Here is a 19,404-nt window from a genome sequence, read left to right as displayed (position 1 = left end):
TCACAATCTGTAAGCACAGAAAAGGTAAATACATCAGCTTCTATGGAAGACACTGCGGAACAAACTCTCTTCAGTTTCATGGCAATTTCATGTCAGAAGTGAAAACAGAAACAGACAAAACTGACACTTTTCTCACAGACTTTCTGGTAATCTGCAAGAAGAACAAAAAAAGGCTTAAAAAGTTGTAGTTCCTTCTTCGCTCGTCAGGTCTTTCTTCTGGATAAAAACAGTTAAGCTCCATTAGTTATATAGCTGTTAGCCCTCATGTAGTGTAAGCTGCAGTGGTAAGAGGTTCACACTACCATTAATCCTTTGTGACACAGGGAAAAAGGGAGAAACTGGAGAAAAGAATAAGAATAACTGAAGTGATGCTCAAATATGGGGTTGCGCATGCCTTCTTCGTGTGTCTCAGCTCTGTCTCCTCGTCATCAGCAGTCACTTTTGATTTATTGAGTGGAAAATGCTGCTAAAAATATATTCAAAGTGCTCACACCTAACAGAAAGGTATTTATGTGGTTAATCTTAATCACATTGAGGGTGAATGATAGATGCAGCACTATATCTATGTGTGTTTATGTAACTTTGTCATTCTTCAGATTAGGCTGACATTTGTCTGCTGCCGGAAAAATGGTGGTTTTTACTAGATCCCTGCATCCAGGATGCATTTGCCAGAGAATGAGCTGAACATGAGATCATAAACTCTGTGTTCATCTAATCTAATGCAACTGAGGTCCTGAGCCATAAATAACTGCCGAATGACTTATAGTTGCAGAATTTGCAAATAATGTCCTGCTTTTCCACTGAGTTTAATAAAACATGTTTGTAATTTAGTACTAAGCCTTTTCTTGTCTAACTGAATGCATTTTTTCTCTATAAATTACATAATTACATTCACAAAACTTCACAGAAATTAAAAAACAAATTCTATATGTCACAATTTTTTAATGACTTAAGCTACGTTCACACTGCAGGCGAAAGCGCATCAAATCCGATTTTTTTGACCCTATGCGACCCATATCCGATCATGCTATGACAGTGTGAACGGCGCAAATCCGATATTTTCAAATCCGATCTGGGTCACTTTCGTATGTGGTACCGAATCCGATACATATCCGATGTTTTAGAAAACGACTGCTGTTTGAACGGTCAAGTCGCATTAAATCCGCCTTTTACGTCACCGACACAAGACTGAAGCCAATTATCAGCGCCAGAGAAGCGCCCGAGAAGACATCGCGAACGCTTCCTGGCCATCCAGTGTAGATGTCAGTGAAACTGTTGGGAAGACAACGTAAACATTTTATTTGTACTGTATAATCTGCAGATTCTGACAGAAATCTGCAGCTATCTTTGAAGCACCGCTCCTCTCTTAAACAGCAATAAGGATCATTATTAGGTTATTTACATTATTATGTAAATAACAAAATAACTTAAAGCAAAAATTGGGAAACGTGAAGTCCGAAGTCTTTATATTAAGGGCCATCAGTCAAACAATACTGTTGCTCTGGGTCTAAACAGAGCGCGTTGTGTGTGACATCTTCTTTTGCGCATGCGGGCTGCTTTGAGCGTTCACACTAGAGCGCGTTTGCTGTCGCATTTTATTTGTAGTGTGAACGAGCAGACAAAAAAAATCGGATTTGATCAAAAAATCGGAATTGAGCATTAAGACCTGCAGTGTGAACGTAGCCTAAATGACTTTAACGCCCCAAAACCTCGCCTGTTTTTCTACCTGGGGACTGTCTGAGCTTACTCTGTACTAAAAGCTTTGTTATGTGTCCCTGATCATATGTAACCTGAATGACTTCATTGCCCCAGATGCATTTATAGAGTGTGTAGACTAGCTCCAACCTTTGAGCCATTTACTAAAAACACTATCATGTGTGACCGGGCTCAATGAGATGCTAACTGTAATGGTACTTATACATTTTATAGCTTTTGTTTAAGTAAAAGTCGTACTAAGATTAAAATATGAGTTTTTTTAAAGAGTAATGTGGCCAATTTTATGTAATATTTCCCTGCTGCAGATCATGCCCAGATTTGTCACCCACCATGGGGCTCTATCAGTAGGCTTAGTTTATGGGTCACTTCCCTTCAAATTATGTGGGCATGTACAGTAATATGGGCATGTGTGTATAATTGTGCTGTCCTCTAATCAATTACCTGAAGTTAGTCTCAAACAAAAGGGCATGTGCTAGACGCTGTAGGTGTGTGTGTGTGTGCCTGTACAGTGAAGCAAAGGTCAGACGTCAGTGCTGTAGGAGCGCGGCGGGGGAGGAAACGTGTCCGAGGGACTGCAGTAGCTCAGAGGGGAGGAGCTCTGAGGGTGAACCGACAGGGGAAGAGATACAGACGGGTTCTCGTAGTAAGTATGGAAGCCGAGACGCTCCCCTCCGTTACGCATGTCGTCTGTGAGTCCCGAGCGCAGGGTGTACGGTGAACAGCTGGGGCAGTGGTGAGAACCCGAATCCAGCTGATCCAGAGAGACGGGGGTGATGGCAGTGCCGTCCATGGCGAGGGCGTTGCAGGCGTTGCATGGAAAGTGAGCGAGAGGATCCGGTCCTGCCATGGAGGCCACGTCCACCTCAGAATCATTTTTCTTACAGCAGTAATACTGCAGGAGGATGACAAAGAAGGCACCAGGGTGTGAGCAAGAAGAACAAGGGTTTGGATGTCTTCTTAAACATTCTGTGATTCTGATTGCTTTATCACAGCAAAATAAAGTTGTGATATCAAAATCAAAATATGAACAGTGACAAACAAAATTCAGTTTAACATGGTGGGAATACTTAGAAGTAGTTTTTTTTTCAGAGGCAGGTGAAAAGACTGACAGTATACTCAGACAGCTGTCACTAGGCTTTGGAAGGGCAGTCTGCACTGTGCTTTGTGCAAATGTTGAACCACTGACTGCTCTGGCCACCACATCTGCTTTTATTGTAACCAGATCCAGCTGTGACTTGGTACTAGAGTGCTATGTTACATAAATGAGACAGAATGTGGAAAACCATGTTAAGGTGGCAGACAATTAGACTGGGTTATGGCTCAGTCTCACTAGATTAAAAATAGGACTGCAACATCCTTGAGTTGCCCGGTGACTGAAGTGAATTTTTGGCAAATTTAGGGAACGATTGGAAGTAGGTCGCCTCCAGGTTGAGCGCTCGACAACCTCAATCTCACAGCAACCACTTTTGCTTGTTTGTTTGATTGTTTCTATTTTAACTATTGCAATCTGACTGAAGCCTAGAATTTACTCTGTTGTGGACATGGACAATGACAGCTGGACGGTCAGACAGCTGAGTACTCATCCCTGTTACTACTTTTTGAAGTCTGCCAACTTGGTTGGTGGTCTGGTGATTTAAATTTCTTGTTTTTTTACTCTATAATTGTCTGTCTTTACCTTACTGGCTGACTGTTGCTTTAAATTGGCACTATGTAAATAAAATTGCATTGAAATGAATTTTATATCTTAATTTTTAAACGCACACAGATTGCAATCAGCTAAATCAATATGTGGCAACAAGTGCAACTAGTCTGCAATGGGTCTCTTTGGATAAGGTGACTTCATCCAGCTGGTTACCAACTTGTTTGTTTGGCAACCAGCTCTGCCTTGTGGTTATATTTATTAATAAAAGCAAGTGGCTAGCGTCTATGATATTTTGCTAGTAAATTAAAATCCTGGACACAACACTATGTGTGGAAACCTTTCTGTTTCAAGCCTGAGAAGTTCAGTCTGGACTCTGATTGCAATTTAATGCGAATTTCCAATTAGTGTGAATTACTGTGCATGTAGATGGCAACAGATTTGCAGTAATTTATCACAGTATTATATCAAACAGATAGCAAGTAACTGCCAACTTGACCCTACTTAATTGCAGACTAATAGCAGACTGTGTCAATTTGCCATTTTTTCACTGGCTTTTAAGATGCCAGCTGAGTGCGAGTGGTGCCCATCTTTGAAGCAAGTATTTCAAAGACAATAAGACTGCAAGTTCATTGCACACGGTCACAAACTAGATTAGTTAGTTGAGTTTGTTAAGCCAGTAAACATCAGTAATGTAAAAAGAGCTTTTGGGTGAAGAGCAAACTGCCTAAAAGACCAAGAAACATGAACGTGCACAGTAATACCTGGAGTCTACAGTAACAGAGAACTGCTACAATGCACAGCAGTATCACTCCGGCAAGTATTCCTCCGGTTATGACAATAGTTCCCGCTGACATCCGACCAGCTCTCCATCAAACCCTTCACACAGAATCAACAAAGACAGAAAAGAGGCGAAAATGAGTCAAGAATTACATTTGGATTTCAGTAATGTTAGAATAACTTCCGCAGAATATTTAGCATACTTACGTCCAGCAAAGGTTTCTAATGCCTGAAAAAATAACCAAAATAGGCTGGATTAGTGTATTTATATGCCATTATTATACAATTGCAACTGATAAAAATGCACAAATGCCATTCTTCCAAAATAAAAGTCCTTCTGGGTTTTCATGATGTAAAAAAGCAAAGCTGCTTTGCTTCGAGCAAATATGATTCAAACGATTCTGTTTCTGATTGAATCAAATGACAAACTCTGGAACAGGAAACATTTATAAGACTATTTACTCTTTACAAACTGTATTTGCCAGAAGTCTGTCCATACCCCAAACTAGGTCTACTTACATCGTTATTGGGTTCAAATAGTGAGATTTTTTTTGTCATATTTTCGCTGAGCTGCAGTTGATTATCACCATACAGGGAGTGCAGAATTATTAGGCAAGTTGTATTTTTGAGGAATAATGTTATTATTGAACAACAACCATGTTCTCAATGAACCCAAAAAACTCATTAATATCAAAGCTGAATGTTTTTGGAAGTAGTTTTTAGTTTTAGCTATTTTAGGGGGATATCTGTGTGTGCAGGTGACTATTACTGTGCATAATTATTAGGCAACTTAACAAAAAACAAATATATACCCATTTCAATTATTTATTTTTACCAGTGAAACCAATATAACATCTCCACATTCAAAAACAAAACAAAAACAAATCAGCGACCAATATAGCCACCTTTCTTTGCAAGGACACTCAAAAGCCTGCCATCCATGGATTCTGTCAGTGTTTTGATCTGTTCACCATCAACATTGCGTGCAGCAGCAACCACAGCCTCCCAGACACTGTTCAGAGAGGTGTACTGTTTTCCCTCCTTGTAAATCTCACATTTGATGATGGACCACAGGTTCTCAATGGGGTTCAGATCAGGTGAACAAGGAGGCCATGTCATTAGTTTTTCTTCTTTTATACCCTTTCTTGCCAGCCACGCTGTGGAGTACTTGGACGCGTGTGATGGAGCATTGTCCTGCATGAAAATCATGTTTTTCTTGAAGGATGCAGACTTCTTCCTGTACCACTGCTTGAAGAAGGTGTCTTCCAGAAACTGGCAGTAGGACTGGGAGTTGAGCTTGACTCCATCCTCAACCCGAAAAGGCCCCACAAGCTCATCTTTGATGCTACCAGCCCAAACCAGTACTCCACCTCCACCTTGCTGGCGTCTGAGTCGGACTGGAGCTCTCTGCCCTTTACCAATCCAGCCACGGGCCCATCCATCTGGCCCATCAAGACTCACTCTCATTTCATCAGTCCATAAAACCTTAGAAAAACCAGTCTTGAGATATTTCTTGGCCCAGTCTTGACGTTTCAGCTTGTGTGTCTTGTTCAGTGGTGGTCGTCTTTCAGCCTTTCTTACCTTGGCCATGTCTCTGAGTATTGCACACCTTGTGCTTTTGGGCACTCCAGTGATGTTGCAGCTCTGAAATATGGCCAAACTGGTGGCAAGTGGCATCTTGGCAGCTGCACGCTTGACTTTTCTCAGTTCATGGGCAGTTATTTTGCACCTTGGTTTTTCCACACGCTTCTTGCGACCCTGTTGACTATTTTGAATGAAACGCTTGATTGTTTGATGATCACGCTTCAGAAGCTTTGCAATTTTGAGACTGCTGCATCCCTCTGCAAGATATCTCACTATTTTTGACTTTTCTGAGCCTGTCAAGTCCTTCTTTTGACCCATTTTGCCAAAGGAAAGGACGTTGCCTAATAATTATGCACACCTGATATAGGGTGTTGATGTCATTAGACCACACCCCTTCTCATTACAGAGATGCACATCACCTAATATGCTTAATTGGTAGTAGGCTTTCGAGCCTATACAGCTTGGAGTAAGACAACATGCATGAAGAGGATGATGTGGACAAAATACTCATTTGCCTAATAATTCTGCACTCCCTGTATTTTTGCAGGGTACTGTGCATAAATAGGATATCACAAATTCTAATTTTGACATTTGCTTTTTAGGGATAAAACAAGAGAGTAGTTGTATTTTTAAACATTGGCACATGAAGGGTAGCTGTTTAGCACTGCATGCTGTCTTAATGCTGAGCTCATCCCCTCCCAGCTTCTGCTTAACACTCAGTGAACTAACATGAGAGGAATGCTGAGCTGCAATACTGAACTATTTCTTTCATTTGTAACCCATCTGCAGGCTATAGCCTCCAGGCTAATGTTTTTTTGTTTTTTTAATTTTCAGAGGTTAAGTGCTCAGAGCAAAAATAATCTTTTCAAGGCGCCGTCAGGTCTGAATTCCAACAAACCAACCGAACACACACATAAGAAGACAGCGGGAGAATGTAAGGAGGTAGGAAACCATAGCAGGCCTGAGGACTGTTACTCTCAAAATCACCTCTCTTTGGAACTCCTGCAGGTAGAAAAAGAGGCTTCTGTCAGGAGGAAATGTTTGGCATGAGAAACGCTACATAGCAGCTGTTGTGCTATGCCGCTGATAATTTCTATGATTCTGTAATTATGTAATTTATATTCAACCAAGCAACTGTTTAGCCCATAAATACAGTGTAGTTATATAATGTGTGGCTTTTAAAAATTAAATAACACACGTGGTTGCCTAAAATGTCTAAAAGTAGTTTATAAAATACACCCCCAGGCCACATTTTAAGCTGCTTGTTAATACAAATCAGCCACTCAGGTGGGAGCAGCCCAATGCATTGCAGCTCAAGTCTGAAGAAGTGCTTAGTTGATTTCAGAGCTCAGAGGAGAATGGCCAGACTGCTTCATATTGATAGGAAGGCAACTTAGAAAAGTACATTTATAACGACAAAGGTATGCAAATGAGTATCTGTGAAGGGATAATACATCAAATCCTTGAAGCAGTGTGTGTGGTCTTCTGTTGTAGCAGCAGTAGACCACACCCACTGCCACTCCTGCCATCTAAAGAACAGGAAACTAAGGCTACAATTCACCAAAATTAGCCAATAAAACACTGGAAAATGTTACCTGCTCTGCTGATTTCTGTAAGTAATTAGAATAATAGGTTGAGAACTTGGTATAAACAACATGAAAGCACAACAGTTCCAGCTGCTGCTGGTGATGTAAAAGGTTGGAAGTCTTTGGGGCCCTTAGTGCCAGTCAAGCATTGTTTAAACACCACTCCATACACAAGTGTTGTCCCTGACTATGTCCATCCTAGTATGACCACAGTGTACCCATCCTCTGATGGTTGCTTCCAGCAGGATAGCACGCCATGTCACAAAGCTCAAATCATCTCAAACTACTTTCTTGAAAATGACAGTAAGTTCACTGCTCTCAAATGGCCTCCACAGTCACCTGATTTCAGTTCAATAGAGCAACTTTGGGATGGAGTGGAATGGAAGATTGATATCACGAATGTGCAAGCAATATTTCTGCAGCAAATGCATAATGCTATCACGTCAAACCAAAGCCTCTGAAGAATGTTTCCAGCATCCAGTTGAATCTATGCCATGAAGAATTAAGTCAGCTCTGAATGCAAAAAGGAGTAAAGCCACATGTACCTAATGAAGTGGCTGGTGGGTTTGTATTACAGCCGCTATTTCATGACAAAGAATCTGTTCTTTCTATATAACCCATAAATAGGCATACAAAGGAATGAATCACGCTCACTCCAGAATACTTAAAACAACTGGGAGCTGTTTTGAATTGAAAAATAACACTCAACGTGTGGTTGAATTAATCTGCTGAATGCAGCAGCACATTCTCTGCATGCTAATAATATGTGTGGCATTTCATACAAGTATGTGCAGCACAGTTTCAGGATAATAATAATAATAATACATTCAAGCGATATGTCGCTTGTCCTTTTTTTACTGTGACAGCTTCAAAATCACCTCTCACTGCTGCGCTGATAGCTGCCACCATGAAATCTCCTGGATATTATCAGGGCATACTGTCACATGAACCCAATTCCTCTCCCCTTTTCTTTGCTTTGCAGGTAAATAACCTTAAGCAAACCGATCTGATTGACACTGAGACACAAAAGAACCAAAGCAGTGTAAAGAAATAAAAGAAAAGAAATAAATCAATGCAGATGCACGTATATTTATCTCCAAAGCGCACAGCAAATTTACTGTCTCGCCTCAAAAAGATCTGCTTCTAAACAAGCCTGTCTAGAGAAAGCACTAAATTAGCTGCGTGCGAGCGATAAAGAACCCCGTGTGTGTGTGTGTGTGTGTGTGTGTTGATGTCTTAATTTCATTTTACTGGCAGTGACATCAAAATACTAAATAAACAAACAACCACGGCGCAGAATACCCAAATTAATCCGCTCAGAGAGTGACCTCTTATATCAGCTTTTAAATTTCATGATTTCGACATTAATTTAGACAAATTTGCATGGCTGCGTTCGGGCAGAAATATTCATTTTAGGCACTGCCATTATAGTAATTACAACACCAGAAGACTCTATTTATCTACCGTTCAACTTGATTAACTAAAACATCCAGATATTTCTCACTGGAGTAACAGCATTTAATTATGCCAATTAAATGGATTCAAACAAACAAAAAAACCCAACTTCCCTTTATATTAATGCACGTTTGTGAAAGCTGTGAGCTTTCTAAAGCAGTAATTTGCAGTTAATTTACATTTCATTGACTAATTAATAGATTTAACTGTTCTGGGATTTGATATTTTGACATCTGGTAAATCTCAGCAGGAAGGTTAAATAAAAAGAATAGTTCATAATTGGGTGGCTTGGTCAGCTGCCAGCGAGCGGTTTTGCTGCTCTGTCCCTTTGTTTGTCCGATGTATCATTAATGAGGTTAATGACCCTGAACAATGAATAAACTTGAATCTCTATTTTAAATAGATGGTACAATCACATAAAGCACTAGATCTCTTTCATTATATGTGCGGCCTGAAATGAGTATGTGAGCCTCCCTCTCAGAGAGCGCCCTTCTGCAGTATCTTCCATTGCGTCATCGTACTAAATTATATACACCATGGACCGCGATAATGTCGTTAAAAGCGATGTGAAGTCTCTTTTGCTCCCCATTTCTCCATCCCCTCCCCGTCTAGCTCACAATCTCATGTCTCCTTACTCCTCTTTGTGCATCTTATCTTTTCTTCATTCTCTTTGTCTCTCATTTACTCTTTGAAGAATATCCTACTTTTTCCAACATGCCATACATCATTCCGGGCTCAGGCTATCGACTTAAATTTAAGACCTGTGTGCAACTACTGTGGCACATGCATGCAAAATTCATAACCTTCTCTGAAATATATCAACAAAGGCGCAGCAATGGAATCTTTCTAGAAAGAAAAATAAGTCACTTTGACTAACACGCGACCAAATTATGCTAGAGAGGGAGCGCTAAGGTAAAGCCTCAGATTAGAGAGTTTCCAGTAGACTGGAGAGACAAACATGCCAAGTGACAGAGGTTGGAAGACTCAACTTTAATGCTGTCATCTTATCCAACACAATTCATGTACGACTCCCAGTGGGTTCAGAGCTGTCTGATTTAGCTGGGAAGCACACACACACACACACACACACACACTCATAATACCACATAAAACCCTTAGATTTAACTGTGGTCTGAAAGAAGGATCTGCCACAATCCTGTCAGTGGCTGACTTGGACAAGTGACACTGAAGAAGGGGGATGAAGCTGTCTCAGAGGAGCCAACAGGCATCTGATTTCCACAACACAGAAGCTACATAAAGTCATTATGTGTACCAGTCCCAGGTGACCTGCACACTCTAGTTATACAAAGTGTATCTGTCAAGTCAGCTTCAATCACAGAAAGAAAGGATCCACTTCCTCACTGTACAAAAAGCAGTGCTGAAGGAAATGTAAATCCCTGAGATTTGCAGGGATTTTGAGAGTTGCCAAGAAATGATGTAAAGTATATGTGCAAATGAGAGACAGGGAGGCTCTTAAGCAGTCAGCAACATTGTCACTCTTGACTCAAAACACTGAGCATCTAGCAGGGTTGGGCAAAAATTCAATTTTGGCTTCAGCTCATTATTATTTTCACTGTCAATTAATTTGTACCGAGAGAAGAGAGCAGGTGGAGGAAAACCTGGGGAGGTGACGATATGCACTGGAGAGAAGAGGACTGAAAGTCGGAAGAAGCATGAAAGATTATGTCTGATTGAGAGGGAGACAGGTGTAAGACTGAATCTTCAAGCAGTAGATGTAGAGAAGGTTGATGAGCTTAAATATCTGGGGGTCCGCCATCCAGCGAAAAGTGTAACGGAGAGGGGAAAAGAGTGCAAGCACGGTGGAGTGTGTGGAGATGAGTGTCAGGGATGATTTGTGACAGAGGGATAGCAGCAAGAGTGAAAGGGAAGGTTTACAAAACAGTACGGAGACATGCTATGAGGTATGGTTTGGAGATGGTGGGACTGACACAAAGTGTAGAAGTGAAGGAGGACACGGAGTAGGTTGGTGTGACAGTGGGGGATGCTAGGGACAGGCAGAGAATTCACTGTGGCGACCACCTGCTTCTCATCAGCAGTGATGATTCTTGGCTCACAGGTTGGCTGAGTTTTAAAGAGAAGTTTGTGCTTGATTTGAGGTTCATAGTGCTGCCGCAAATAGGCACATACAACAGGTAAAAACAGGACTTCCAATTAATGATCTAAACATAGCAGCAGTGCTGGAAGGGTTCAGAGGTGCACAAGGAGAAACCTCGATGGGACAAAATTTAAATCAGGTCATGCTTTTTGCTTTATATTGGACACACTGTTAGATTTCATTTATTATGAATGATCTTAGGCATCAAGAATTTGTCCTTGGTGGTTTTCTAAAATTTCTGCCATCTTCTGGGAATTCTCTGACATTTTTGTAGACGATTTGATTAATTGATTAATCAGAAAGAACATAGAGAGATGACTTTATTGAACATCCGAGTCTCAAAATCTGTGAGCATAAAAAAAAAAAAAAATCTTTACCAGATAGTTGACTTTGAAAGAAAAAGACTCAGAAAGAAAAATTCAACCACAATACCACAACTTTATTGATCCTTTGGGAAGTTATTCTTATATTTCGAGCGAACGCATCTGTATGGAAACAGCCAGCAAGTTGACTCAACTGTCTGAATTTTGGAGTCTGGGTTAATGATACAGCAGATAAAGTCAACAATCGCAGGTTGGGAACCTTCCTCATAGAAAATACAAGGCATTGAGTTGCTATAGTCTCTGACTGGCCTCCTCTTCTTCTCTACTTGTGAAAAGCCATTAAAGACCAAGAACCGGGAATTCTTGCATGCAAAGACAATAAATCATCAACTTTAACACAAATACACATGCTAAGAAAAACTAAATCTGTTATACTGCATTACACCATATTTACCCTGATGTTATATTCGTCTCTAGGATATACTTTATAATTAGTATTACTTAAAAATCACATTAGCCTTGCTGTATCACAGATAAGAAAAGTGGCTCTTCTTCTTCTTGTTCTGCTTTTTTCTCCTCTCCCTCCCTTTTTCGTTCACATACAACATGCACATGAAGAGTTCATTAGAAAGATGATTAAACCTTTGTTCATGCTACCACAAAATCCTCTCATTTCGACCTCCGCAATGTTAGAAACGCTGAGAGAGGTGAAGAGGTTTCACACTCCACTTGCAGAACTATATTTAGCAGTTTTGCCATCTCTTAACACAGTGAAAAGCACGAGATGAGAGGCAGAAGAGAGAGGTGTCATATTTTAATTCGTTTTCTCTGCGGGAAATGAAACGATCCTCGCATACAGCTGCATGCAAATGAACACGCACGCACCCACAACCAAAAACACCCCTGATCGAATGCTGAAGAGGTAAAAAACACCGCTTCCCTCAGAACTTTCATGTGGGACGATGTGGTGATGATTAGTGTTGTGAAGCTGGGAGGTTCTTCTCCCATGTGATGCCTGAGTGAACTGTGGAAATTAGAGAAGCTATGACAGGAAACTTTAATTAGAAAACTCTCTGCTATACAGTAAAGCAGTGGATGACGGCAGATCATTAGATGAAAAGTGATCCCGTATCTGTTCAGTCAATCTGAAGCTAAAAGGAAAATTAGCTTAGGTTTGCAGCAAAGGCTGGAAATGGGGAGGAAATTTAATTCGTTCAGTTCAATTCAGTCTATTTATATAGTTCCAAATCACAACAGCACCTTACTGTATACATTATTTCAATTGCTTTATGTGGTAAGGTAAAGACCCTGCAATATTAGATAGAAAGCCCAACAATCACACAACCCCCTGTAGCCAAGCAGTAGGCCACAGTGGGAAGGAAAAACTCCCTTTTAAGAGGAAGAACGAGGTGCAGGGAGGGGCAGAGTGGGCGTGAGCACAAAAGGCAACCTACAGGAGAGAGAGTAAAGCATGTGGCTTAGTTATTTTGAAGATAACAAAACCTGCATACCAGTATTACCAGGACTGCTTAACAGGGACTTTGTGTTAAATCTATACTGTATAAGTGTCATAACCACACCTCTGAAAACGTATGCTAAAACTTGAAGTGCACTTCCCTAGAAATGTTACTACACAACTATCGTGATCTGTCCACTTCTGTCGATTTCTCCTATCCATTTATGGTTGCTTGTTTGAGTGGATTAGTGAAAGATTAATATAAATTATGTATCATTGAAAGGACAGACTTGAATGTTAGGCTAGTTCATGGGTAGCACTGCCCAAATTAGATGAGTTTAAGTATCAGGGGGTCTTTTTCATGAAAGAATGAATACTATGTCACTCTCTTGTGGTGAACAAAGACCTGAGCCTGAAAGCAAAGAGCTGCAACTATTCAATATCAAAAGGAGCCAGATGTGGTGGTTTGGGCATCTGTCCAGGACATTTCTTTGGTCCCTCCCAAGTGAGGTGCTTCGGGCATGTCTTACTGGAAGGAAGCCCAGGGGCAAACCCAGGACATGATGTAGAGATTATATCTCTCGACTGGATTGGGAACGCCCTGATGTCCTTCCAGATGAGCCAGAGATGCATCCAGCATCAGAAGATGGATGAATGGATGTCTAACTGCTCAAAACTTATATACATATCATTGAAAAACTACTAAAGCTACTACTACTACTATGTCAGAAAGGCGGTATGCAAGATTTTCAATATATGCCTTTTAAGTTCTTATTTAATAAGAGCTAGAAGATATGGATAAGGGTTAGCATGTGGTTAATTTTTTATAAATAAAGAGATGAGTTTACAAATGGAGAAAGGAAGAAAGAGAGAAGGAAAGGGAGGGATCAAACGGGAGAGTAGGGAAGCAGGAGAAGGTGGCAGTGCCTGAGTGGCTGAATGATATACCCACTCTTAAATAATGATATGAATATTTCGTTGAGGTGGCCTTCAACTTTGCGCCGCAAATCACAGCAGGTCCTTGCAATTTTAAAGCCCCGGGGCTTCAATTATTCAGGTATCATTCCTTTAACAATATTTTTCCATCACAGGACAATTTAGCCAGGTAGTAAAATCGGGGACTTTTCTGCCTTGTCTGCCTCTGAAAGCACTCATCTCAGCGTGTGAGGAGAGGAACACATCCACATCTAAGACAGAAACACCCACTATCAGAAGGGTGCAGAAGGGAACAAAGGCAGCCAGAGGGAGGAAGGTGGTGTGTGTGTGTGTGTGTGTGTGTGTGTGTGTGTGTGTGTGTGTGTGTGTGTGTGTGTGTGCTAGATTTCATTATGAAATACTCAGAAAATGAGTCTCAGAAATACACTTTTTTCCTTATGACTGTTGCGTTTGATGCGGTTACCGCATGTCCTAATTACCTCATTGTCAATTATTTTTTGCATTACTTATGACTGAATGCATCTCAGGGGTTCTGGGGATGAATTTCTTTCAGAGTATGCCAAAAAAAGGAGGGAGGGGGGTTATACAGAAATCCAAGTACACTCTTGAGATCAGAATTGAAGATCCACAGCAAGAGCAGAAACACAACTTTCCTTTGCACAGTTTGCCCAGAGGTTCAGAATAGAGATCAGAGGCACTGCACGAACTTGTGGCCAAAGGTTTACAGTGCTGGCTTCCTGTAACAAACAGTGCCAGAGACATAGCTGTACCAAAAGCACCCTTACCTTTAGAAGTCAGCATCTGGGGGAGAGCATTCTCTGCTGTGCTGCAAATCCCCCCTGGAAAACCCCAAAAAAGACCTGACATCAGTTATAACAATGATTTCAAGAGATGCCTCAGGGCCCCAGCATGTGATGTGGTCAGCACTGCGGCTACAGTAAATGAACGAGTTTGTCTCAAAGTGGGGATGGATCTGTCTGCATTCCCATCAAAAATCCACTCATCCATCAATTTTCACATCATTAATCGCTCACACAATCACTGACACATTTTGCCCCCTGTCAGTGCTCATATTACCTCATAAGACATATGGAAGTTGTCATAATCGTGCAAATTAAAGCACATTTTCTGGTCATTCACGCCACAATAACCTCTGACATCTTTTTCATCCTAGTCCAATGCAATCAGACAACTGTGCGCAAAATTACTAGAAAGAGCTGTGAGATAGATGTTAAACCCTCTAAAAATAAAAATCGATTTTACTCACCTTACTGTCCACATCATTTCAAGTAACGTCTAAACTACTACTACAGTAGAGGCGATTTTTCTTTTTCTTTTTTGGGGGGCGAAATAAAATTGAAAATCCTTACTTTTACGATATAAACACATCTAATGCTTTAACCGAATTGGCGGCTGGAGGTCAATTTAACAGCTGTTACATCACTGATTAGCCTCATTTTACTCAATTAAGCAGATAAATTAATGCGCACAGCTGTTAAGTGGCGCGCGGATGACTGTAAATCCAGTCATGCCCTACCTTTTCGGACTGAATGTCTCAGCAACCTGTTAGAGAGACGTTTCTTTTCTTTTCTTCCCTTCTTCTTATTTGCACCGCTGTCGGTCCGGTGTTACGCGGCTCCACAGACAATAAAGTCCAGTGATTTCCTCTCCAGCACCGGTCATTAAAGGTGCCCGGAGCCCCCCTGTGCTGGCTCTACAACCGGAATCATCACGTCATTATCCGCCGTTGGTTATCCCCTCTTGACCACGGTTTTACTCACAGCATGGAGCCAGTGAGGGCCTGTGGGAAATCTCATGGCATCCGACCGCTCTGTGAAGCGCTAAAGACGGATGAGACCAGGCGGCAGTCCGGCTGCAGAGTGTCACCGCTCGGCATGGCCGCGTTTTCAGCGAGGTTCTCTGGGGGCGTTTCGGCACCTGCTACCGCCGTGCCCGGTGGGGCGGGGTAGAAAGAACAGTGGGAAGAGTGAGACTGTGTCAGCTGTACCGTGTGATATCATTTTACAGGACGGTGGAAGGGGTGGTGATGGTAGTGGTGGGGGGGCAGAGGGTCGTCACCAGTATGACATGAAAGCGTAAAACGGGTGCATGATATACTCGGCTGCAGTGGGAGAGGTACACACGGACTCTGCGGAATCCAAAGGACATCCAAAACATGTCATGCCACTTGTCTCAGTAAGTCATAAGCTTGAAAGAATCCAGAAAACCAACCCGCCATATCATGTCTACACAGGATTGGAGATATTTTGACAGGAAAATCTCCCCAGTAAAAAAAGAAAAGTTGTGGGGAAAGAAGAGGTTAAAAGGCTGAGTGACACACACACACACACACACACACACACACACACACACACACACACACACACACACACACACACACACACATTAAGACTGTAAAAAAATCTCTTCTGAATTGAAGCTGCCCCTGGATCTGATTAATGTGCAGCAACTATATAGCAAATATAGAGGTCATACTCAAGGGTGAGCGGTGACCTTGCTTCAGTGCTCCACTTTTACTTTCCTCTCTGGTTAAGGACTACAAAATGCAACAAGTAGGTTACAGGCTACACAAAACAGCTACTAAAAAAACTCGAGCCACTATTTGTGCTGTCCTTGGTGCTGAAGTCGACTATAAGCAAAACAGAGGGCAGGGTGATACGCAGCTAAAGGACTGTTCCATAAATCTCATCGTCATCCTTTTAAGTCCCTCAAGCAGCTGCAGACAACTCTCTCAAATGACTTGAGCAAACAAGGTCCATCTTGACAGTAATATCCACATAGCATACACTGTGTGCATAAATATTTGGAAAGTGTTCTGCATTGAGTATTCTAGTCTTACCACCTGCGCAGAGAGATTTAAAAAATCTTTTAAAAGACGTACGATAGGAGGTTAGATCCACAAATATGTTATTCTAAACTATTGGCTCACACGGTGTTTAACAAAGCAGTGAACACTCTTCTCATCAGTGTTTCATAGAGAGTCAAGCTCTCTGAGTGACCTTTTTACAACCATGATGTTAGCCTTGTTCCACCAGCACTGCATAATTTGTCGCCCCTAATCTAATTTTATTAAAATCTGTATTTTCTTTATGTTATTTTTGAAATCCTATTAAGGTTTGTATAGCTTTGGCATGTTTCCATATGAAAAATAGATTTAATTCACACTGAAAAGTCAGAAAATGTAAAAAAATAAATAAATAAATAAAAATAAGTCTTTCATATAGATGCAATGCCCTTGAAATAGCTGAATTATTTAGGCATGCTCGGTGGATAGTCCATGTTTTGCTGCAAATATTCAACAGGATTGTACATAAAAGAGAGAGAATGTTTACAAGTTGAGGCATCATTATTGACCAAGGAATACCTCACGATAGATTTTTGGTCAAAGGTTTTATAAACAGCCTTTGGAAGGTTGTGGTTGCTGCTTCAGTGAAATCTGATCACAAACAGATGGAGAGAAAAAAGCGACTCCACAGATGCTTTAATATTGATAACTGAACACCTAATACTTACGCATGTGTATATTCAGTTTTGGATACAGCGAGCTCATTGCATTTATTCAACAATACATTTAATCCCGAGGAGTACAATTTGCCTAATAATTGTGTGTGCAGTATAATGAGGAGATTTAGTCTGGCTAAACTCTTCTAAGTATAATCTTGATCCAGAAAATGGCTCTTCAGCATTTCTCTGCTTCTCTGTGTCTCCCTGGCTAAGTTAAGCTAGCTTTGTAGCACGCGGCTGATGAAGGCAGGCCAGTGGGGAGCGCTGAGATTACTGCTCAAATTGAATAAAGGAGTCGACACATTACAGCAGCTTAGATGATACACCCCACTGCACTGATTAACTCAAAACAAGCCCAGTGTTATACACGGGAAACAGAAACACACATAAACACAAAGCCCACAAGCCATGCGCATAAACCTGGCCAGCCCCCCTCTTTAACACCATTTTTTCCTGCATTTACCTTCTCTCATTTTCTCTCTGCTACACACACACGGCTCACAACCGCTCGCCGTGGCCTCTGCCTCATGACTTGAGTTCATTACTGCCTTGGCAGGAGTCCTCCTATGAAATTAGAATGACAACAGGAATGACACAGAGTGTAGCGGTGGAAAGTTTACACAGGGTGAAATCGAAAGAGAGTGTGTGCGTGTGCGCACGTTAAACAAATCTAATCTAATCGTCTCCGATTCATGGGCAAGCTTGTCTGCATGCATTTGTGATACACTTCCTCTTTGCGTATGTACCCAGGCTAGGAGATGGAGACAGAGAGCGGATGAGACAGAATGGCTTCTGACAGGAGAGCACAGCATGAGCACAACTCTCTGGGACAAAGTCGCAAAGCCTTTCTCAGCAGGACCACCAGCTACTGTTGACAGTGCCGGCTGAGTTTATTTGCTGGTAGTACAACTTGTGACACAGTTACATAGCCCAAAGGCTGATTTAGAACTTTCTTAACCAAAGAAGCACTGGGAAGCTGCTGGTCTCCATGGTTAGACACCAAGGAAAGGCTACTTATCCAGTTCCTCAAAAGCAAAAGACACTAGCAGTGAATGAGCAGATTGGATGCTGCATATATGCCTTGTTTCCGCTGCAAATTTTACCCCAGCTTCATGGTTGGTCTAGAAACAAGTTGTTAGAAATGTCATCCTTTATTTGTGTAGCATTTAAAGATAAAGACAAATACATTTTTACCCAGGCGAGCAGTATTGAATGGCTGTCATTTGTTTGCCTACTTTGTATCACTGAGACTCTAGACTTTGGTCTAAATTTGCAGTACTTTATACATTTTCCTGGCCTGAAAAGTGAAAAATTCCAAACAACCCTGTCTAGGGTTTAAACAAAAAAACAAAAAACAGTTTATGTCAGGGGTCAGAGAGGAATGGCCAGCCTGCTTTGAGCCGAAATGGAGGCAACAGTAGCTTAAATAATCATTTATAACAACCAAGGTATGCAGAAGAGTGTCTATGAATGCACAACAAGTCTAATCTTAGAGCAGATGAGCTACAGCAACGGAGGACAACTCTGGGTGCTGCTACAGGAAACTGAGGCTACAGTTTCAATGGCTTTAACAAAACTGGACTCTAGAAGCCTGGAAAACATTGGCTTGTCTGATCTGTCTGAAGGTTGCGTCATTGTGACACATTTAGATGGCAGGTGTGTAAACACTGGTGGTGTAAACAATGCTAGCGGTGGTGTAATGGTGTGTGAGATATTTCTTTGGCATATTTTGGGTCCCTTAGTACCAGCTGAACATCGTTTAAGTCCCACAGCGTACCTGAGTATTGCGGCTGACCGCAGTACACCCATCTCCTGTTGGCTGCTCCCAGCTCTTTAACACACCATGTCACAGAGCTCAAATCTGATTTCCTACACATGAAACCGTGTAACCAAATAGCCTCCAGAGTCACCAGATCTCAACAAAATACAATAGAGCACATTTGGGAAGTAGTGGAACGGGAGATTCGCATGCTGGATGTGCAGCTAACAAATCTGCAGCGACTATGTGATGCTGCCATGTCAATATGGACCAAAAGCTGTGAGGAATGTTTCCAGCACCATAAAAGAATTAAGAAAGCTCTAAAGGCAAAAGAGGGACCAACCCAGTACTAGCAAGGTGTACTCAATGAAGTGCCCAGTGATTATATGACAGCAACCATATGTATGTGTTTCACTGCAGGTGCAAACTTGCATGTGACAAATAAAGGTTTGATTGATTGATTGATTTGATTGAACTATTAGTTTGTTATAAAGTACAGAATGTTCAAAATGAGATTATTTTGGCTAAT

The 19,404-nt window shown here is 41.4% G+C and overlaps 1 protein-coding gene across 1 annotated transcript; it reads right to left on the bottom strand.

Moving 5' to 3' along the window:
• Window positions 1-1,533: 1,533 nt before the first annotated feature.
• LOC146646809 (protein FAM163A-like) lies at window positions 1,534-15,458 on the bottom strand. The gene is made up of 5 exons (XM_085391422.1): window positions 15,129-15,458; window positions 14,377-14,430; window positions 4,343-4,364; window positions 4,120-4,234; window positions 1,534-2,608 (listed from the first exon to the last, which is right to left on the bottom strand). The coding sequence occupies exons 4-5, from the start codon at window positions 4,210-4,212 to the stop codon at window positions 2,237-2,239; spliced, it is 465 nt and encodes a 154-aa protein (XP_085247548.1). The 5' UTR covers window positions 4,213-4,234; window positions 4,343-4,364; window positions 14,377-14,430; window positions 15,129-15,458; the 3' UTR covers window positions 1,534-2,236.
• Window positions 15,459-19,404: the final 3,946 nt, after the last annotated feature.

Source organism: Rhamphochromis longiceps, linkage group LG19 (genome assembly GCF_057381845.1).
Source record: "Rhamphochromis longiceps isolate RC_006_pf linkage group LG19, R_longiceps_female_GT1.1, whole genome shotgun sequence".
Lineage (NCBI taxonomy): Eukaryota > Metazoa > Chordata > Actinopteri > Cichliformes > Cichlidae > Rhamphochromis > Rhamphochromis longiceps.
The sequence above is the reverse complement of the archived record's forward strand: the minus strand, read 5'-3'. Positions and strand labels throughout refer to the sequence as shown.